Source organism: Muscardinus avellanarius (genome assembly GCF_963383645.1).
Source record: "Muscardinus avellanarius genome assembly, chromosome: 7".
NCBI lineage: Eukaryota > Metazoa > Chordata > Mammalia > Rodentia > Gliridae > Muscardinus > Muscardinus avellanarius.
In genome coordinates this window covers 21,455,121-21,471,021 of record NC_137793.1, presented here as the reverse complement: position 1 = coordinate 21,471,021, position 15,901 = coordinate 21,455,121, and the positions used below count along the sequence as shown (strand labels likewise).

The following is a 15,901-nucleotide window of genomic DNA, read 5'->3' as shown; positions in this document are numbered from 1 at the left end:
AGTGGGATGAGGATGACTATTATCTAAAAGGGGATGAAATAATAAATGTTGGTGAGAATGTGGAGAAAAGCAAAGGCTGATACACTGCTGGCTGGAACGCAGGTTGGTTCAGCTGTAATGGAAAACACTTAGGTGATTCTTAAAGAAAGTAAATATCACTACCATATGACCCAGCAATACCACTTCTCGGTAAATACTCAAAGAGAATGAAATCACCACCCCGTAAAGATGTCCGAAGTCCTGTGTTCACTGCAGTATTATTCATAATAGCCAAGTTACAGAAGCAACCTAAGCCTTCATTCCTGGGTGAAGAGGGAAGAAATTGTGGCATTCAGATGCAATGGGGTGTTACCCAGCCCTAAAGGAGGCCTGCCATTTGCCACAACATGGATGAACCTGGATGACATTATGCTATGTGAAATAAGCAAGACATTAATTTTTTTTAAAAAAAAAGGTATATTGCATGATTTCATTTTGGGGGAGAAATTTTCCTAAGTCATATACACAGAGATAGAGAATGAAATAGAGATTACCAAGGGCAGAGCAGGGGGTAAGAAATTGTGAAGAGGTGGGTCAGAGGTTACAGAGTAGTAGATATGTTGGATAAACAATCCGCAGATTTAGTGTGCAAGGTAAGGACTATAGTCAGCAAAATTTTACTGTACTTGGGATTCCTGCTAAGTGATTAGATACTAGCTGTGTATGCCACAAAAATAACAACAACAAAAAATAGATGAGAATAGAGGAAGTTTTAATTTACTTCACAAAAGTAACCATTTCACTATCTATAGGTACCTCATAATTATATTGTATACCTGAAATATACATGATAAAATTTATTTTCTAAAAGGAGTAGGTGCTCTGGAGATGAAGCCTTGATTTGAATAAATATGCAACTTGCTGTCTGCATGGTCATTGACGAGTTACTACATTTCTTTGGGCCTCAGTCCCCTCATCTATAACATGGGAATCATAATGGTGACTCTCATCAGGCTCAAATGAAGAATTTAGAGTTTGCCCAATGTCTGACATTAGGTAGGTATTTTTAAAAAATTGGTAGATAACATCCCTTCTTTTTTTTTAACAAATTGATTAAAATAATAATTCTAATATGGAAAATACTGGGCATATTTTCTGTTTTGTTTGTAGACCCTAGAGATTTGGAATATTGTTCTTTTAATTGATTTCAACATATTTCTGTAACAACAAAGTGAATGAGACATAATGGAATTTTACTGGCATTGTAGCCTCATTCTCCTTGAGAAAGGAAGAGCCCTTCACTTATAAACATTCATAATGGAGCAGCAGCCCTCAAGAAAATGGGGTCCTTTTCACAACCTGCCTCTCGAACAAAGCCCAACAAAGAACCATCTCCTGGAAAATGGGCACTTTAAAAAGATTCCCTGTTAGGAGCTCATCATGTTGCCCATTTACCCTAAAAGCAAAGAACATGGGTGGGTTAGGCTCACCCTCCATGTAGTTGTTAGTATAGAAATTGTTAGTGAAATCTCCAAACTCCTCTGGTGCCTCTATCTAGAAATTCCATTTCTTTCCCCAAAAAGATAGGTCCCATGGCCCCAATATGCATGCGCATCAGTAGATAGAATGCAACTCTACCTGTTATTTCAAAATGGAAGCTAACAGCACAGAGCATACAGTCCTTCAGAAGAACTTGTAAAGAAGAATCTATGCAAATGGTGCTACCCCAAGGAATATCCTCCACCATGGTCTGTGTGATCAGAAGATAAGATAGATAGAGAAGTCTTTGGAAGTGGGAACTGTTTCCTTAGAATGCATGGCACAGGTTCTCCACCCCAAAGCCACATCTGAGCACAGTATGGCTGCATCCCAGGAGCTGTGCAGGAAAATGTAAGCAGCATCCGCATCTCGTTCCCAAGGTGTATCACTTTTTGTGCAGTAGGCTGACTTGTCTTGGAGCTTAACTGAGTAGGAAAGGCAGAGAATTGAAAAGAGAGAACCCAAACTCTCCCCCCACAGCTTCTCTTGGGAAAGAGAAGAAGGTGAGCATTATACTAAACATGAGGTTGAAGCCTTAAATACCATGAACGATTTTAACAAAATAAGACTAAAGGATGTGATGGAGGGGGTGTCTCCCACAAGAATTTCCTATTGCTCAATAAACACATGTGCTTCCCATACCCATAATCAAGACACAGTATATCTATGCTCCTCTAGGTAGAATAGACAGCCTAATAAATGTAATGTAGACAAAGAAATAAGCATTTGGATTCTAAGATCCAATTGTGGACCGTTCTGTGAGTACTCTTACGAACTATATGAGTTTGTATTTTCATATATGTTATCTTTATACTATATGAAATTTATTCATGTATAAAGTTTCAAGTCAAATTTTGTTTTCTTCTTTATCTGAGTAAATTTAGGACATAGGTGTAGTAATCAGTTTTCATTGCTATAATGAAATACTTGAGAAAAGCAAATTTATAAAGAAAAGAGTTATTTGGACTATGCTATTGAAGCTTCAAAGTCGAAATAGCATGATGCAGGCTGTATGGAGGGTCACCTTCTGCTGTATTACATGATGATGGAGGCATATATATGTATGTATATATATATATATATACATACATATATATATACATATATATATATGTATATGTATATATATATATATATATATATATATATATATATATATATATCCCTGTCTGTGTGGTCTCCCCTCCATCATTATAGAGCCACCAGGATTCAAACATGGATCCTCTACCCTAATGACTTTAATCATTTTCCAAAGACCCCAGTTCTAAATATCCACCATAATCAGGTTTAACTTTCAACCTGTTAACACTATTAACACTATTAACAAGAGACTTTGGACTCCTTCCTGAGTTGGGAGAAGGATATCTTAGTTAACATCCTCACTGATATGATCCAAAGACCTGACCACATAACTTAGAGGGAAGAAGGTTTATTTGCTGAGTTTTCTTAGGGACTTTGGGTTCAGTCCATGTGAGGACAGGGACTGTGGCTCTTAGGACATGGCACCAGCAGAAAATGGCGAGAGGGAGAGTGTACGGCTTTGATCTCACATCACAAAAGCTAGAAGCAAGAGAGAGCAAGCAAGGAAAGGAGGAACCATATATAATCATCAAGATCACACCCCAGGGACCCACTTCCTACAGCCACACCCTCTCTGCCTAGGTTAACACCCAGATAAATTCATTGTGATGAAACCAAATCACTGCTGAGATTGCAACCAAGCCACACTTCCAGTATTACTACCCTGTTTCTGTGAGGGCTGGGCGGACATTCTAAAGCCTAATCATCACAGAGAAGGTATATTCAAGCCATGGTATTAGGCAATGAAGGGCACTCAGGTAACCAGATTCCAGGTTAGCTGAGCTATATTATAGATGTATACCGGCCAGTCTCTATGTAGCTCTACCTAATAAAAGGAAGAGTGGAATTAACATACACACAACACTTTCTATGAGCCAGGCATAGTACTAGACAGCTTCTTTACTTTTTCTCATTTGATTCTCATTTGATGCCCATAACAAACCCCAAAGCAAGGTGACCATAGCCCATTTGACAAATGAAAAGCCTAAAGCTACCCAGTCAAGACCACTTAGCTGGTAGTAGAAGCTTGGGGTGGGAAGGAAGATGGTAGAGAAGATTTTAAGACTATTGAAAAGCACAAAGAATAAAATAACCATTTACATTCCAATCACCAATAATTAATCATTGCTGATGACTGAGGATATATATTTGATTCAAATTTTCAGGACCTTATCTTTTTTTTGTTCCGTGGGTCTAGGGATGGAACCCAGGGCATTCTACCTCCGAGCTACACCCCCTGCCCTATTTTCTTTTATTCTTTATTTTGAAACAGGGTCTCACTAAGTTGAGGAGGGCCTCGCTAAGTAGCTGAGGCTGTCCGTGAACCTCAATCCTCCTGTCTCAGCCTCCTGAATGCTGGGATTAGAAGCGTGCACCACCATACTCAGCAAGACCTTATCCTTTTGTCTAAAATTTTGAAGTGCTATTACAAATATTTTAAACTAAGCAGAAAAGTATAAGTGTAAATGGCAAAAATGAATTATCTTGGATCAAATTAAGCAGAAAAAGATTCCACTCAACATTTCATTTATATTTATATGGAGAGAATGATAGATGAGTGAGTAAAATATATACTATGCAGATTAAAAGTCTCAAATTTAGTCTTCTATCTAACAGAAGAAGAAATCAAGTGAAATTGAAGAAAATGCTATACTCTTCAATTAAATGCTTCCTCATCACTAAAAGGATGCCCTAAAATACTTATCTAAAATAAAAATAGTTATACTGAACATTAAAAGATTAGAGTGATTACGTTTTCTAAAGAAAATCACATTTTGTTTCTAATATTGATCAACTCTCTAGAATTACCTCTCGTCTCTTCTTTCCTAGTTTTCAATTTTAATAGATTTCGTTTTCATTGGTCTGGCTCCTAACAACATTCTTTTTGGGCAGCCATAAATATGCTAACATTTTATATCAACTTTTATAAACTGATTCATGTGGACCCAGTGTTCACCACCATTTCCTTTTATCACAGCTTTTCAATCGTATATTCTTTTATTTTGGTTCATCTCTCATTGTCTGAACTGTTTTTCAAGTGGGTTTCTACAAAAGGATTTTATGATCACACCCATGTTCTATCAACTATGCCATTTTGACTAGTTTTTTTTTTTTTTTTTTTTTTTTTTTTTTTACCAACACTACAGTTTTCACATTTTTAAGTATTTTGGAAAGAGGCATTTTTCCAATCAGGTCATAGGCAGAACTCCCAACTAAAAAGCAGACAGCACCCATTCTGTCAGGCCCCTCTGTGGCTCTATTTCCTTTAGCATTCCAAGGCCCAGGGAGACCTTAGTTTCCCAGAAACACGTGTTTGAAAACTTTATAAAGGCAAAAATGAGAGGATGAACAAGAAGTCCTAAATATTTGCATACCAGTTCCCCAGATAGCTAGAATGATTCTAGCAGACTTCTAAACATTGTATTTTCAAAATATTCATAAATTAGCAGCTACTTAGCAAATCAATATACCTGTAGGGAGATATTTTTAGCATGGTACTATGATTGCTTTCTTATAGGATACATTAAAATAAGACTAACAAATTGAATTAAAAATGAAAAACTTGAACCAAAGAAAAAATAAAGGCATTCCAACACAAACCAAGGTGACTTGTTGCAGTCATGTGGGCCCTGAAGTCTAGGGCGACAGATCAGAGAAGAGGTGCTGGGAAGGCTGTGTAGTAAGCCCCCTGCGTGGTACCTTCTCTTTCTCCAGCACTGGGTACTTGATGCCTGGGAAGCTGTATCTAGCTACTGCAGCCCTAGAAATAATTCTACCTTTTTTGTGGGTTGATCTGAGAAGTAAATGGGATTATGAGCTATAAAGAACTGAGCACAGTACCTTTTTTGTGGAAAGGACCAAAATGTACCCTGCCTACAGTGTGAGAAATGGGCAGGCTTCACATGGAACTGGGTGGTTCTGCTGAGCAGTGAGGGTTGGAAAAGCCTTGTTGATCACAGGGGACACACTAGCAAGCTCATTCAGTTTCAATACCCAGCTCATGCTCACAATATTAAGCTCATCAGGTGGCATGTTAAGTTTCAACTGCATGGTTCATAAGTCAAAGACCCTCAGCTTTTGTGCAAATCTTAAGCACTCCTTACCACCACCACCATGGGTGGATATAGTTAATAGACACTTGGCTTACCAGTAGGTGGCATCTCTATGGAAAGAAAGAGGAGCCACCTTGCCCAGCTCAGGGCTCCCAGCTTGATGAGGGGAGTGGGCCTTATGGCTCCCTTCCAAATCCAAATAATGCTTACTTTCCTTCACAATAGTATTGATACTCATGAAGAAGCAGATCTAGAAGGGACCCAGAGAGTCCCATGGCTGTGGCAAGTGGAAACGATAACAAATATCAACCCACTCAGTCAGGCCTTCTTTGTGAAACAAAAATTCCTAAAGCAATAGAGCATTTTTGTATAATAAACTCTAATTTCAGCCATCCCTCAGTATCCTGGAAAGACTGGCTTCGAGATGTCCCATAGATACTAAAACCCACTGATGCTAAAGTCCCGTATACGATGGCAAAGGATTTGTGCATAACCTGAGCACTTCTTCCCACAGACCTTAAATCATTTCTAGATCACTTGTAATACCTCATTCAAGGAAAGTGTTACATAAATAGTACTATAGGGGTGCGTCTGTAGGAAAACAGTAAATGGACATGTTCAGTACAGATGCTATTTTGTTTAGCAGTTTTTCCATCTACAATTGGTTGACCTGTAGGTGTGGAACCCACTGATGTGCAGGGATGACTGTGCTAACATGGGCAGGATGTGGTTAAACAGATCACACAGGCAGGCCAGGTATGTACTCAGAGTCCACAGTCCAGTACCCCGGCCTCTCTGGGACAGCTGGCAGCGACTCACCTCCGCAGGTCTCCTGTATTCGCACCACATCACCAATCTGTAGAGTGAGCTGGAGGGCTCCACTGCCTTGGAAGTTGTAAATGGCTGTAAAATGGAAAAGAGAAAAGTCAGGTAATACCTCTTGGTGCCTTAGCTCTCCAAGCAGAAACCCACTGCCTGCCATAGCTGCAAATCCAGACCAGCCTGGCTCCTAAAGGCTTCCTCTCATGGACGGCACCTGCCCTCTCCCCAGCACAGATGCTCCTCTGCATCCTGAGTGGCGGGGAGGTTGTTTGTATCATCTACAGATGATGGAACTCTGGCAGTGCACCAGGTACATGCTCATGTGTCTTCTCATCTCAACTCAAGCAACCCTCTGAGGCAGGAACTATGATCCCAGACGAGGAAAACAAAGAATAAGAGGTTAAGCAATTTGGCCAAAGTCACCAGGAAAATGAGCATCTGGCTTCCAGTCTCTAAGATGGCCTGCTTTCTGCTCCCTAATTACTCCATTCTGGTGACAATAACTTAAAATGTCAGTCTTTCCACTACCCCATGGCCACACAGACTCCATTGTTTAAGTAAGCTGTATCCATTTCCTACCCGACTCTAGCCTACCTTTGCTCCTCAGCTTTTACCAAAGTAAATCCTTCAGGCCAGAGTCCTACATAAGGCCCTCCCTTGCTTCTCCAGATCACACTGTCCCCTGTTTCCTAATGGTTGGAAGCACACCGATGGGTACCTAACTGTAGGAATGCACTTTACATTCCACATTTCACTGGTAGCTGCAGAGCAGAAGTTGGCTAAGAGCACAGCCAGAGCTCCCTCTGTACTGTCAGAGACTCCAGCCATGACTTGGAACACAAGAATGTACCCAAGCACTCCAGCACTCAGGCTCTCCTTAGCATCACTTGTCTCTTGAGGGTGGAGTCCAGGTCTCTGGTATGGGTTCTTAAGAGCTGGGGGCAGCAGAGTGGACTCTGTTCCACAGAATTTGTAGTTATATGTTTTTTATTTTATTTTTTATTTTTTGGTACTGGGGATTGAACTCAGGCTCAGGAGCATTCTACCTCCGAGCTACATCCCTAGCCTTATTTATTTATTTATTTATTTATTTATTTATTTATTTTTGGTGGTACTGGGGGTGGAACCCAGAGGCTTTCTACCTCTGGGCTATCCTCCCAGACCTTTTTTTTAAATTTTATTTGGAAACAGGGTCTCACTAAGTTGCTGAAAGCCTCACTAAGTAGCTGAGGCTGGCTTCGAACGTGTGCAATCCTCCTGTCTCACCCTCCCAAGCGCATGGATTACAAGCATGCGCCACCATGCCCGGCTCTCCTATTTTTTATCTTTATTTTTAAACAGGGTCTCCCTAGATTAATGAGAGTCTCGATATTTGCTGAGGCTGTCCTCAAACCTCTGATCCTCCTGTCTCAGCCTCTCAAATTCTGGGATTACGAGCAGGTGCCACCATGCCTGGCTTAATTACGTTTGTCGACCTGTCTTGGGCTCCCTGAAAGAGCCAGCCTGCATTGCTTCATCACAGAACTTCCTCAGGATAGAAACGTAACCTGTGCAGAGGGCATTGGTCAAAAACACTTAAAGACAAAAGAACAAACTGCTCCCAAATGGCACAAAGAATACAAAAATGAATAAAAGTATAATCTGCAAAAAAAAAAAAAATCCTTAGAAGTGAAATACTTTGAAAAGCAAGGGCTTTTAGAAGGACACCAACAAACACCAGGGAATTTAGAAGGCCACACATAAAGGTTGAACACATGCTGAGAAAAGATGTAAGGACACCCTAAACTCTCAGCTCTGACTGACCTTTGAGCTGCATACAAGCAGGAAGTCAGAGTTATAAATGGCCTGACTGAGCCCTGAAGGCATGCCCCAACACAGTCTAGTTGCAAAGACCAGATATTTTTTCTTTCGGCACAAAGCATTCAGTGACCACACGCAACAAATAGTATAGTCTTCACCAAAATATTTTTAAAAGTTGCTATTAGCTGGGCGTGGTAGCGCACGCTTATAATCCCCGCACTTGGGAGGCGGAGACAGGATGATCACACAGGTTCGAAGTTAGCCGTGCTGGCTTAAGAGACCCTGTTTTCAAATAAAAAGTATAAAATAGGTCTGAGAGGGTATCCTGGAGGTAGAAGGGTGTGGTGGTACAGACCTGTAATCTTAGCACTTGAAATGTGGAAACAGGAGGATTACAAGTTCAAGGCCTGGTTTAGCAGCCTAGCAAGACCCTGTTACTAAAAAGGGCTAATGGTGTAGCTCGAAGTAGAGTGCCTCTGGGGTCAATCCTCAGTATTAAAAGTAATGATTATTGTAATAATTATTAAATAACTATGATGATGGTCTCACAATATAAACATGCAATTTCTAACAATAACATAAAAAGGGAGAAACAGCTTTATGGAAGCAGAGAATTTTGCAAAAAGTTAAGTTGGTCAAAGTAGATTATTATAAATTTTAAATGTCAAATGTAAATGCTAGGCTAGCCACTAGCAAAATAACTAAAAAGCATAAAGAAAAGTAAATCAGAAGAGAATCAATGTACTATAGTTTTTAAAATTATTAAACAGAAAAGAAAGCAATAATGGAGAATCAAGGAATAAAAACAGCAAAATGTAAAATACATACAAAACAAAAAGAAGTGAAAGAAGTAAATATTTTCTTTCCCATATTTATTTATTTTATTTATTTATTTTTTGGTGGCACTAGGGGTGGAACCCAGGGGCTTTCTACCTCTGGGCTATACTCCCAGACCTACTTTTTATATTTTATTTGGAAACAGGGTCTCACTAAGTTGCTGAGAAGCCTCAGTAGCTGAGGCTGGCTTCGAACCTGTGCGATCCTCCTGTCTCAGCCTCCCAAGTGCTGGGATTACAGGCTGTGCCAGCACACCCTGCTCCCATATTTATTTTAGAGGAAAAAGATTAAATCCTCCTGTCCAAAGGCAGAGATTGACAAAAATGATTGAAAAGAAAAACACGATCTAGTATATGTTGTTGCAAGATTGACTTTAGATCCAAAGACCAAACCAGTTCAAAGTGAAAGGACAGGAAAAAAGAAATGTTCCGATGTATATACTGAACAACCAAAAAGAACTCTGTATGCTGGTACTAGATAAAATAGACTTTAAGTCAAAATTTTTTATAAGAGACAAAGGAGAACGTTAATATCACACCCAAGAAGATATGGCAGTTATAAACACATAGGTACCTAATAGCAGAACATCAAAATACATGAGGTAAACATGGGTACAACTGAAGGGGGAAAGTCTACAGCAGTAGTTGCTGATTTCAATTCCCTTCTGTCAATAGTGGATCAAACAACTTGGCATAAAATCAATAAGGAAATAGAATAACAGAAAAATATTATAAGCAACTAAATCTAATCAACACACATAGACTGTTGTACCCTACAATAGTAGAATCCACATTCTTCTCAAGGTTACATGTGACACTCTATAAAATAGAGCATATGTTAGGCCATAAAAAGTCCCGGTGAATTAAAAAGATTAAGATCATACACAGCATCTTTTATTACCACTAAGAAATAAAACTAGAAATCAACAACAAAAAGAAAACTAGAAAATTCACAACTGTGTGTAGATTAAACAGTATAAACAACTAATATCTCAAAGTATTTCCAAGGGAGAACTTAAATAAACCACTTGCTTTCAGTTGATTTAAAATATTGCTAATTTTGTAATTTTGGAGGTTGCACAGCTGAGGAATGTATTATTAGACTTGCACTGGTTTGCTGTAGAGGACACCTCTGACTGAAGCCACCTAACAGGTTAACATCGTTCTTCTATTGAAAAGTGTCATTTCACTCTCTTGCCCAGACACCGTTGCTTTTCTGTTATCTTCTGCTATTCTCCAGAAGACCCTTGCCTTCTTCTCTGGGAGGTGGTCACTTTTCCCTTTCTTCCTCTGTTTTCCAGTGAAAGATGTTTTTTGTATTCTAATGGTTAACCACAGAGTTAACTATATCTGGGAAAAGGAACTAAAATTACATGAGTCATAAGACTTTATAATGAGTAACTTTTCTTTAGATTTACAGAACTCAAGACCTTTGACGACCTAAATACAGCAGCAACTAGTACAGCATAACAATGGGCCACCCCAAATTTGTAAGTACCCTAGTGCCCTTGCACGTGATCTGCCTTCCCAAACATGCCTATGAAAGCCTTTCACCTGGAACCCTAAACAATATGGTCTTTGTTGTCAATTGCTTCCTTCTTCTTTGGTTTTCTAGCTTTCCAAACATATCTTTTTCTCACCCCAACAACTTGTCCTAGAACTGTTGGCCTTTCTGTATGACAAGCAACAGACATGAATTCATGGTTTCTAAAGAATTTGAAGGGGGAATTAGAAAATACTTTGAGATAAATGAAAATGAAAGCACAGTCTATTAAAACTTACATGTGCAGGAAAGCATTGATCAGAAAGCAATTTATAGCTTTAAACCTCTGCTTCAAAAAAGGAGATCACAAATCAATCATCTGACTTTTGACCTTGTAGAAAGTAGATAAAAAAGAACAAACTTAACCCAAGGGGAAAAAAAATAATAATGAGGATTAAAGCAAAGGCACATGAATAGAGAATAGAAGAACAACACAGAGAGTCAAGAAAACCAAATATTGTTTCTTTGTAAAGTTGATAAACTTTTAGCTTTAAAAAAAGAAATAGACCTCAAGTTGCTAAAGTCAGAACTAAGAGTAAGGACACTGCAACAAATCTTAAAATTAAAAAGCATAAGAGGAGAAAGCTAAGAGAGGTTGTATGCCAACAACCTAGATAAAATGGACAAATTCCTAGAAACAATTTATCAACACTGACTCATGAAGATAAGGAAAATATGAATATAGCACATATGTGTTCAAATCAGTGCTCTAAAACCTCCCAAAGCAGAAAGTCTGGTCACTTCAATATAAATTCTATCAAACATTTAAATTTGAGTTAGTACCTATTCTTCTAAGACTCTTTTAAAAATAAAAGAGTGAGCCAGGTGTGGTAGCACACACTTGTAATCCCAGCATTTGGGAGGCTGAGATAGGAAGATCGCAGGTTCAACGACAGCCTAAGCTACTTAGGCTTCTGTAATTTAGTGAGACCCTATTTCAAAATAAATAATAAAAATAGGGCTGGAGATGCAGCTCAAAGGTAGAATGCTCCTATACTCCATCCCCAGCACCACAAAAAAATAGTAAAAGAGAGAAAATATGTCCTTATTCTGAGGCAAAACTTACTATATTAGTTAGATTTTTGTTGTCATAATCAAATACCTGATAAGAACAACTTAGAGGAGATAATATTTATGTGGGCTTATGGTTTTCGAAGCTCAGTCAATGGTTGACTGGCTCCAAGGCAGAAATATCATGAGAACAGGATATGGCAGAAGAAAGCTGCTCAGGGCAACCTGAAGCAGAGAGAAAGGAAGAGATCAGAAACAAATATAGACCTCAAGGCCACTTTCCCTGTGTCCCACCTCCTCTAGCCACACCCATCTGATTATGGTTACCTCCAAATTAGTAATCCATGAATTGCATGTATGCCTATATCATTCTGTACCTCATAATGATGTATGATTACAATGCACCAATAAATTAAAAAATATAGAAAAAAATACTCGTCATCTATCAGTGGACTTGCCCACTGAAGAAGTTAGAGACCTGATTAATTATTTCATCTCTGAAAATTTCTGTATTGTCAACACATTAGCTTTTCTGAGGATCATTCTATATCCAACTCATTATAATTATCTGACACCAAGAAAAGGAATTAATAAGAAAAGACCAATATCCCTAATGATTATACAAGAGACTAGCAAATGGAATTCAGTAGCTTATTAAAAGGCATCAAGATCCAATTGGCACTTATCCCAGGCATGCAAGGATGGTTCAACATAAAATTATTAATCAAAGCTATACACCATACTAAAGCATGAAAGAATAAATCACACGCTCATATTAACTGATTCGGAAGAAGCATTTAAGTTAATCTAGCAGTTTCATTGTAAATGATTAACAAGTGAAGAATACAAGGGAACTTCTTCAACACGAGAAGGAGGACACAGATATGCACACAACTAGAGCTGGTGAGCAAATTCAACAAGTTGCAGTTATATTTCTATATAATAGCAGTGAACAATAGGAACAAAAATTAAGAAAACAATTACACTTACAATAGCAACAAATAAATTATATAGGAATATACTTAATAAAGTAGGTGAAAGACTTTTACACTTATAATTACAAAATACTGTTATAAGAAATTAAAGACTAAAATGAATGAAGAGATACTTCATGTTCACAGATCAGAAGAATGAATATTGTTATGACAGCAATATTCACAAAGTGACCTACAGATTTGAAAAATCTCTGCCAAAACACCAATAGTCTTTTTTTTTTTTTTTTGCAGAAATAGAAAGGCAAATCCTAAAACTCTTATGCAATTGTTGGGGCTGGACAAGAGGACATGGAGAATGCCTGCTTATTGGGCACAGGATGTCACTCTAGAGAAAAGAAAACATTTTATCATCAGATAGCTGTAAATGGGTTTGTAACTGAACTAGTTCAATGCTATCAAAGTGTGCACATTAACATGGCACAATTAGAAGGCAAGCTATGATAGGCATGTATTGTCACAATTGTAAGGGGACATTTATAAACTAAACTGCAGCAGTGTGGTAGGGTCTCATTCTGGGAAGGGCAGCTGGGCTGGTGCACAGAAAATCAAAAGGGACATATTTAGAGCCTAAGCCCTGCTTTCAGCCCAGCCCAGATACCACAGGCACCTGTGGCAAACATCATCCTGAGAGAGAAAGAGGTTTGCAGCATGTAAAATACCTGCCATATGATGATACTCCATCAGCAGTAACCATGAAGACAGAATGGGAGCCCCTGGGAGAGGCAGGCAGGTTCACCTGAGACCACTGGAGGGGTGATGTGGACTGGGAGGACAGGTACTTATGCTAGGTGGCATGCTGGACCCTGTGTGGGGCAGGGCAGGCTTCCTGGAGGAAGATCAGGAGAGCTAGGGCCCTCCCCTCTGTCCTGGCACCCTAAGCCAGAGGAGGTCTCTTCTGTTCTTTCTGTAGGGGAGGAAGGAAAGTGCCTCGTGACTCCAGCTCATCACGGGCCTTTATTCTGCTGCTGCTGGTGCAACAGGCAGCAGGTTCTAGACCCTCCACACCTGCTTCAGCCAAAGGGACTCCTTCTCTCTCTGCGAGTTTCTGTCCTCTTTATGCACCTCTGGCCTGTCCCACAGGATGAGTGGAGAACTAAGCTGAGAAAATTGAACATTAAACAGGTTGTCAAGCCTCACTTCTCTGGATATGACTGACCCCATGTTAATCCTAACAAGAACTAATGTTTACCAAACATGTACTATATAAGCTCTCCACATGCATTTACTCATTTAATCCTCACAACTCTCCTTCCAAGTTGGAAGTATTAGTTTTAAATTTTAGATGAGATTCAGGTTCAAAGAGGTTAATTGTTCCAAGGTAACAGAGCACTTACACTGCGGGAGAGAGACCTGTGCTTTTATTACTCTTTTACTCTGTGGGGATGTCTCTCAATGACTATCTCTTTTTAACTTCGGTAATCTGTGAGCCAAGAAGTGGCCGAGGTCCACGCACTGCTATGCATGTGAGCCCAAGCAAGCCTGTGTAAAATGCCCCTGGCCTTCATGGGGATTATTCTGTTTCACAGATACCACCTCCCTTCTCTAGCTCTGCTTTCACACCTCCACACTCTCATCTCCTTCCTTCTCTTCTCTCTTTCCTTCTCCCCAACCCAAACTTCTTGAACCACATTAGAAAGCAGAGTTTTTCAGAAAGAACCCCTACTCTGCCAATCATTGCTGTGTGATCTTGGGCAAGCAACTTCATCTCTCTGGGTCTCACTTTCACACAGAGGGAGATGTTAACAGTGTTAATCTCACAGGGTTATTAGGAGATTTAAATGGGATTGAGCACAAAATGCCTCCCCCAGAACATTCCCTGTATCTCTAGACTCCCTAAACACATATCTCTGTTCAGAGACCTTAAAGCTTGGGGGTTACATGCCCATGTCTCTGGAGTCAGACAGATGTGGCTTTTGAGGCCAGTTCTGTCCTGTGTGGGCTCTGGCTTCAAGCCCAAAGTCACAGCAAGCAGTCCATTCAGGCTGAGCCCTGCACAAGGCTACCCAGCCAGGGGAGCAGCAGAGACGATGCCCAGCCCAGATCTGTGGGCCACCACCTGCGCCCCCATGCAGAAGTGTCTTCATAACAGGTCCAAGCACTGGAAGGCCTGGGGACAGCCTGCTGGGACAGGCCAGGTCACCTCCCTGCGCCTATGATTGTCCACAAAGGGAGATAACACTCCCTACTCTGTAGGTATCAAAGAATAAAATAGAATTGGAGGAGCCCTGGTTCAGGACTCTTAAAATGGAGTTGGAGGCCCTTGTTAAATTTGGCCTCAGACTTGTCTACAGCTGGACCACTGAGCCAGGCCTGCACATGGCCCAGATGCACTGTAGGCCCTCGGACTAGGTCATACTACAGCTAACTAGCTTTTGCTAACTATGTGTGAAACCTCCCTGCCTCCTCTAAATTACCAAGATATTGAGGTGACCCCCTCCAATCCCTTTTAGTGTCAGTTACCATTCCTGTTAAGCAGGGGATGTAACCATTACCTCCCCATGGTTTGTTTGTTTGTTTGTTTGTTTGTTTGTTTGTTTTGTGTGGTACTGGGGATGGGATGCAGGGGCTTTCTACCTCCACGCTATACTCCCAGACCTAATTTATATTTTATTTGGAAACAGGGTCTCACTAAGTTGCCGAGAGCCTTACTAAGTAGCTGAGGCTGGCTTCGAACCTGCAAAATCTTCCTGTCTCAGCCTCCCAAGTGCTGGGATTACAAGTGTGTGCCACCACGCCTGGCTTTCCCCATGGTTTAAAATTATAAATACGGCCACTATTTTGTAAAACCTGAGAGCACATTCAAGACTGCTGGAATCTGTTTTCTTTTATTGCAATCCTGATTAGTCCCCCCATAAATATGATTATCTGTGTTCTTGATTGGGTTAATTTTATTCTTGGTCAATACAGGGTTCCTAAAAGGTTTGCCTGAGATTAATTCCTATAAAAGGCTTGACCCATGTCTGTCCACAGTATATGCTCAATAACAAGTAATCACTTGGTTTTTAGTAGCCTTGTAAGAGCTCCTAAAGCAACCCATTCAGAACGACACTAACTCTTCTGAGCTTTATGTCACCTTTAAAACCACTTCCCTGCAGTTTGCACCAAAGACACTGTAGGTCAACATTGAATAAACTTAATCCTTTGTCTATGAGCAAATATTGAGAGAGCCCTCAGGAGATCCTGAAGCTTCTCTTCTCCTGCATAAACATGGCCTGTTTCTTCATTCCCTCCCCTCTTGGGCTG

At 40.0% G+C, this 15,901-nt stretch overlaps 1 protein-coding gene across 1 annotated transcript in view; it reads right to left on the bottom strand.

The window, feature by feature from the left end:
- Window positions 1-15,901, bottom strand: part of DOCK2 (dedicator of cytokinesis 2) — a gene marked incomplete at both ends in the record, with an annotated part of 443,452 nt that overhangs the window by 413,234 nt on the left and 14,317 nt on the right. The window contains one exon of the mRNA XM_080699131.1: window positions 6,471-6,554. Within this exon, the coding sequence (XP_080555257.1) occupies window positions 6,471-6,554 (84 nt within the window). The remainder of the gene's footprint in view (window positions 1-6,470; window positions 6,555-15,901) is intronic.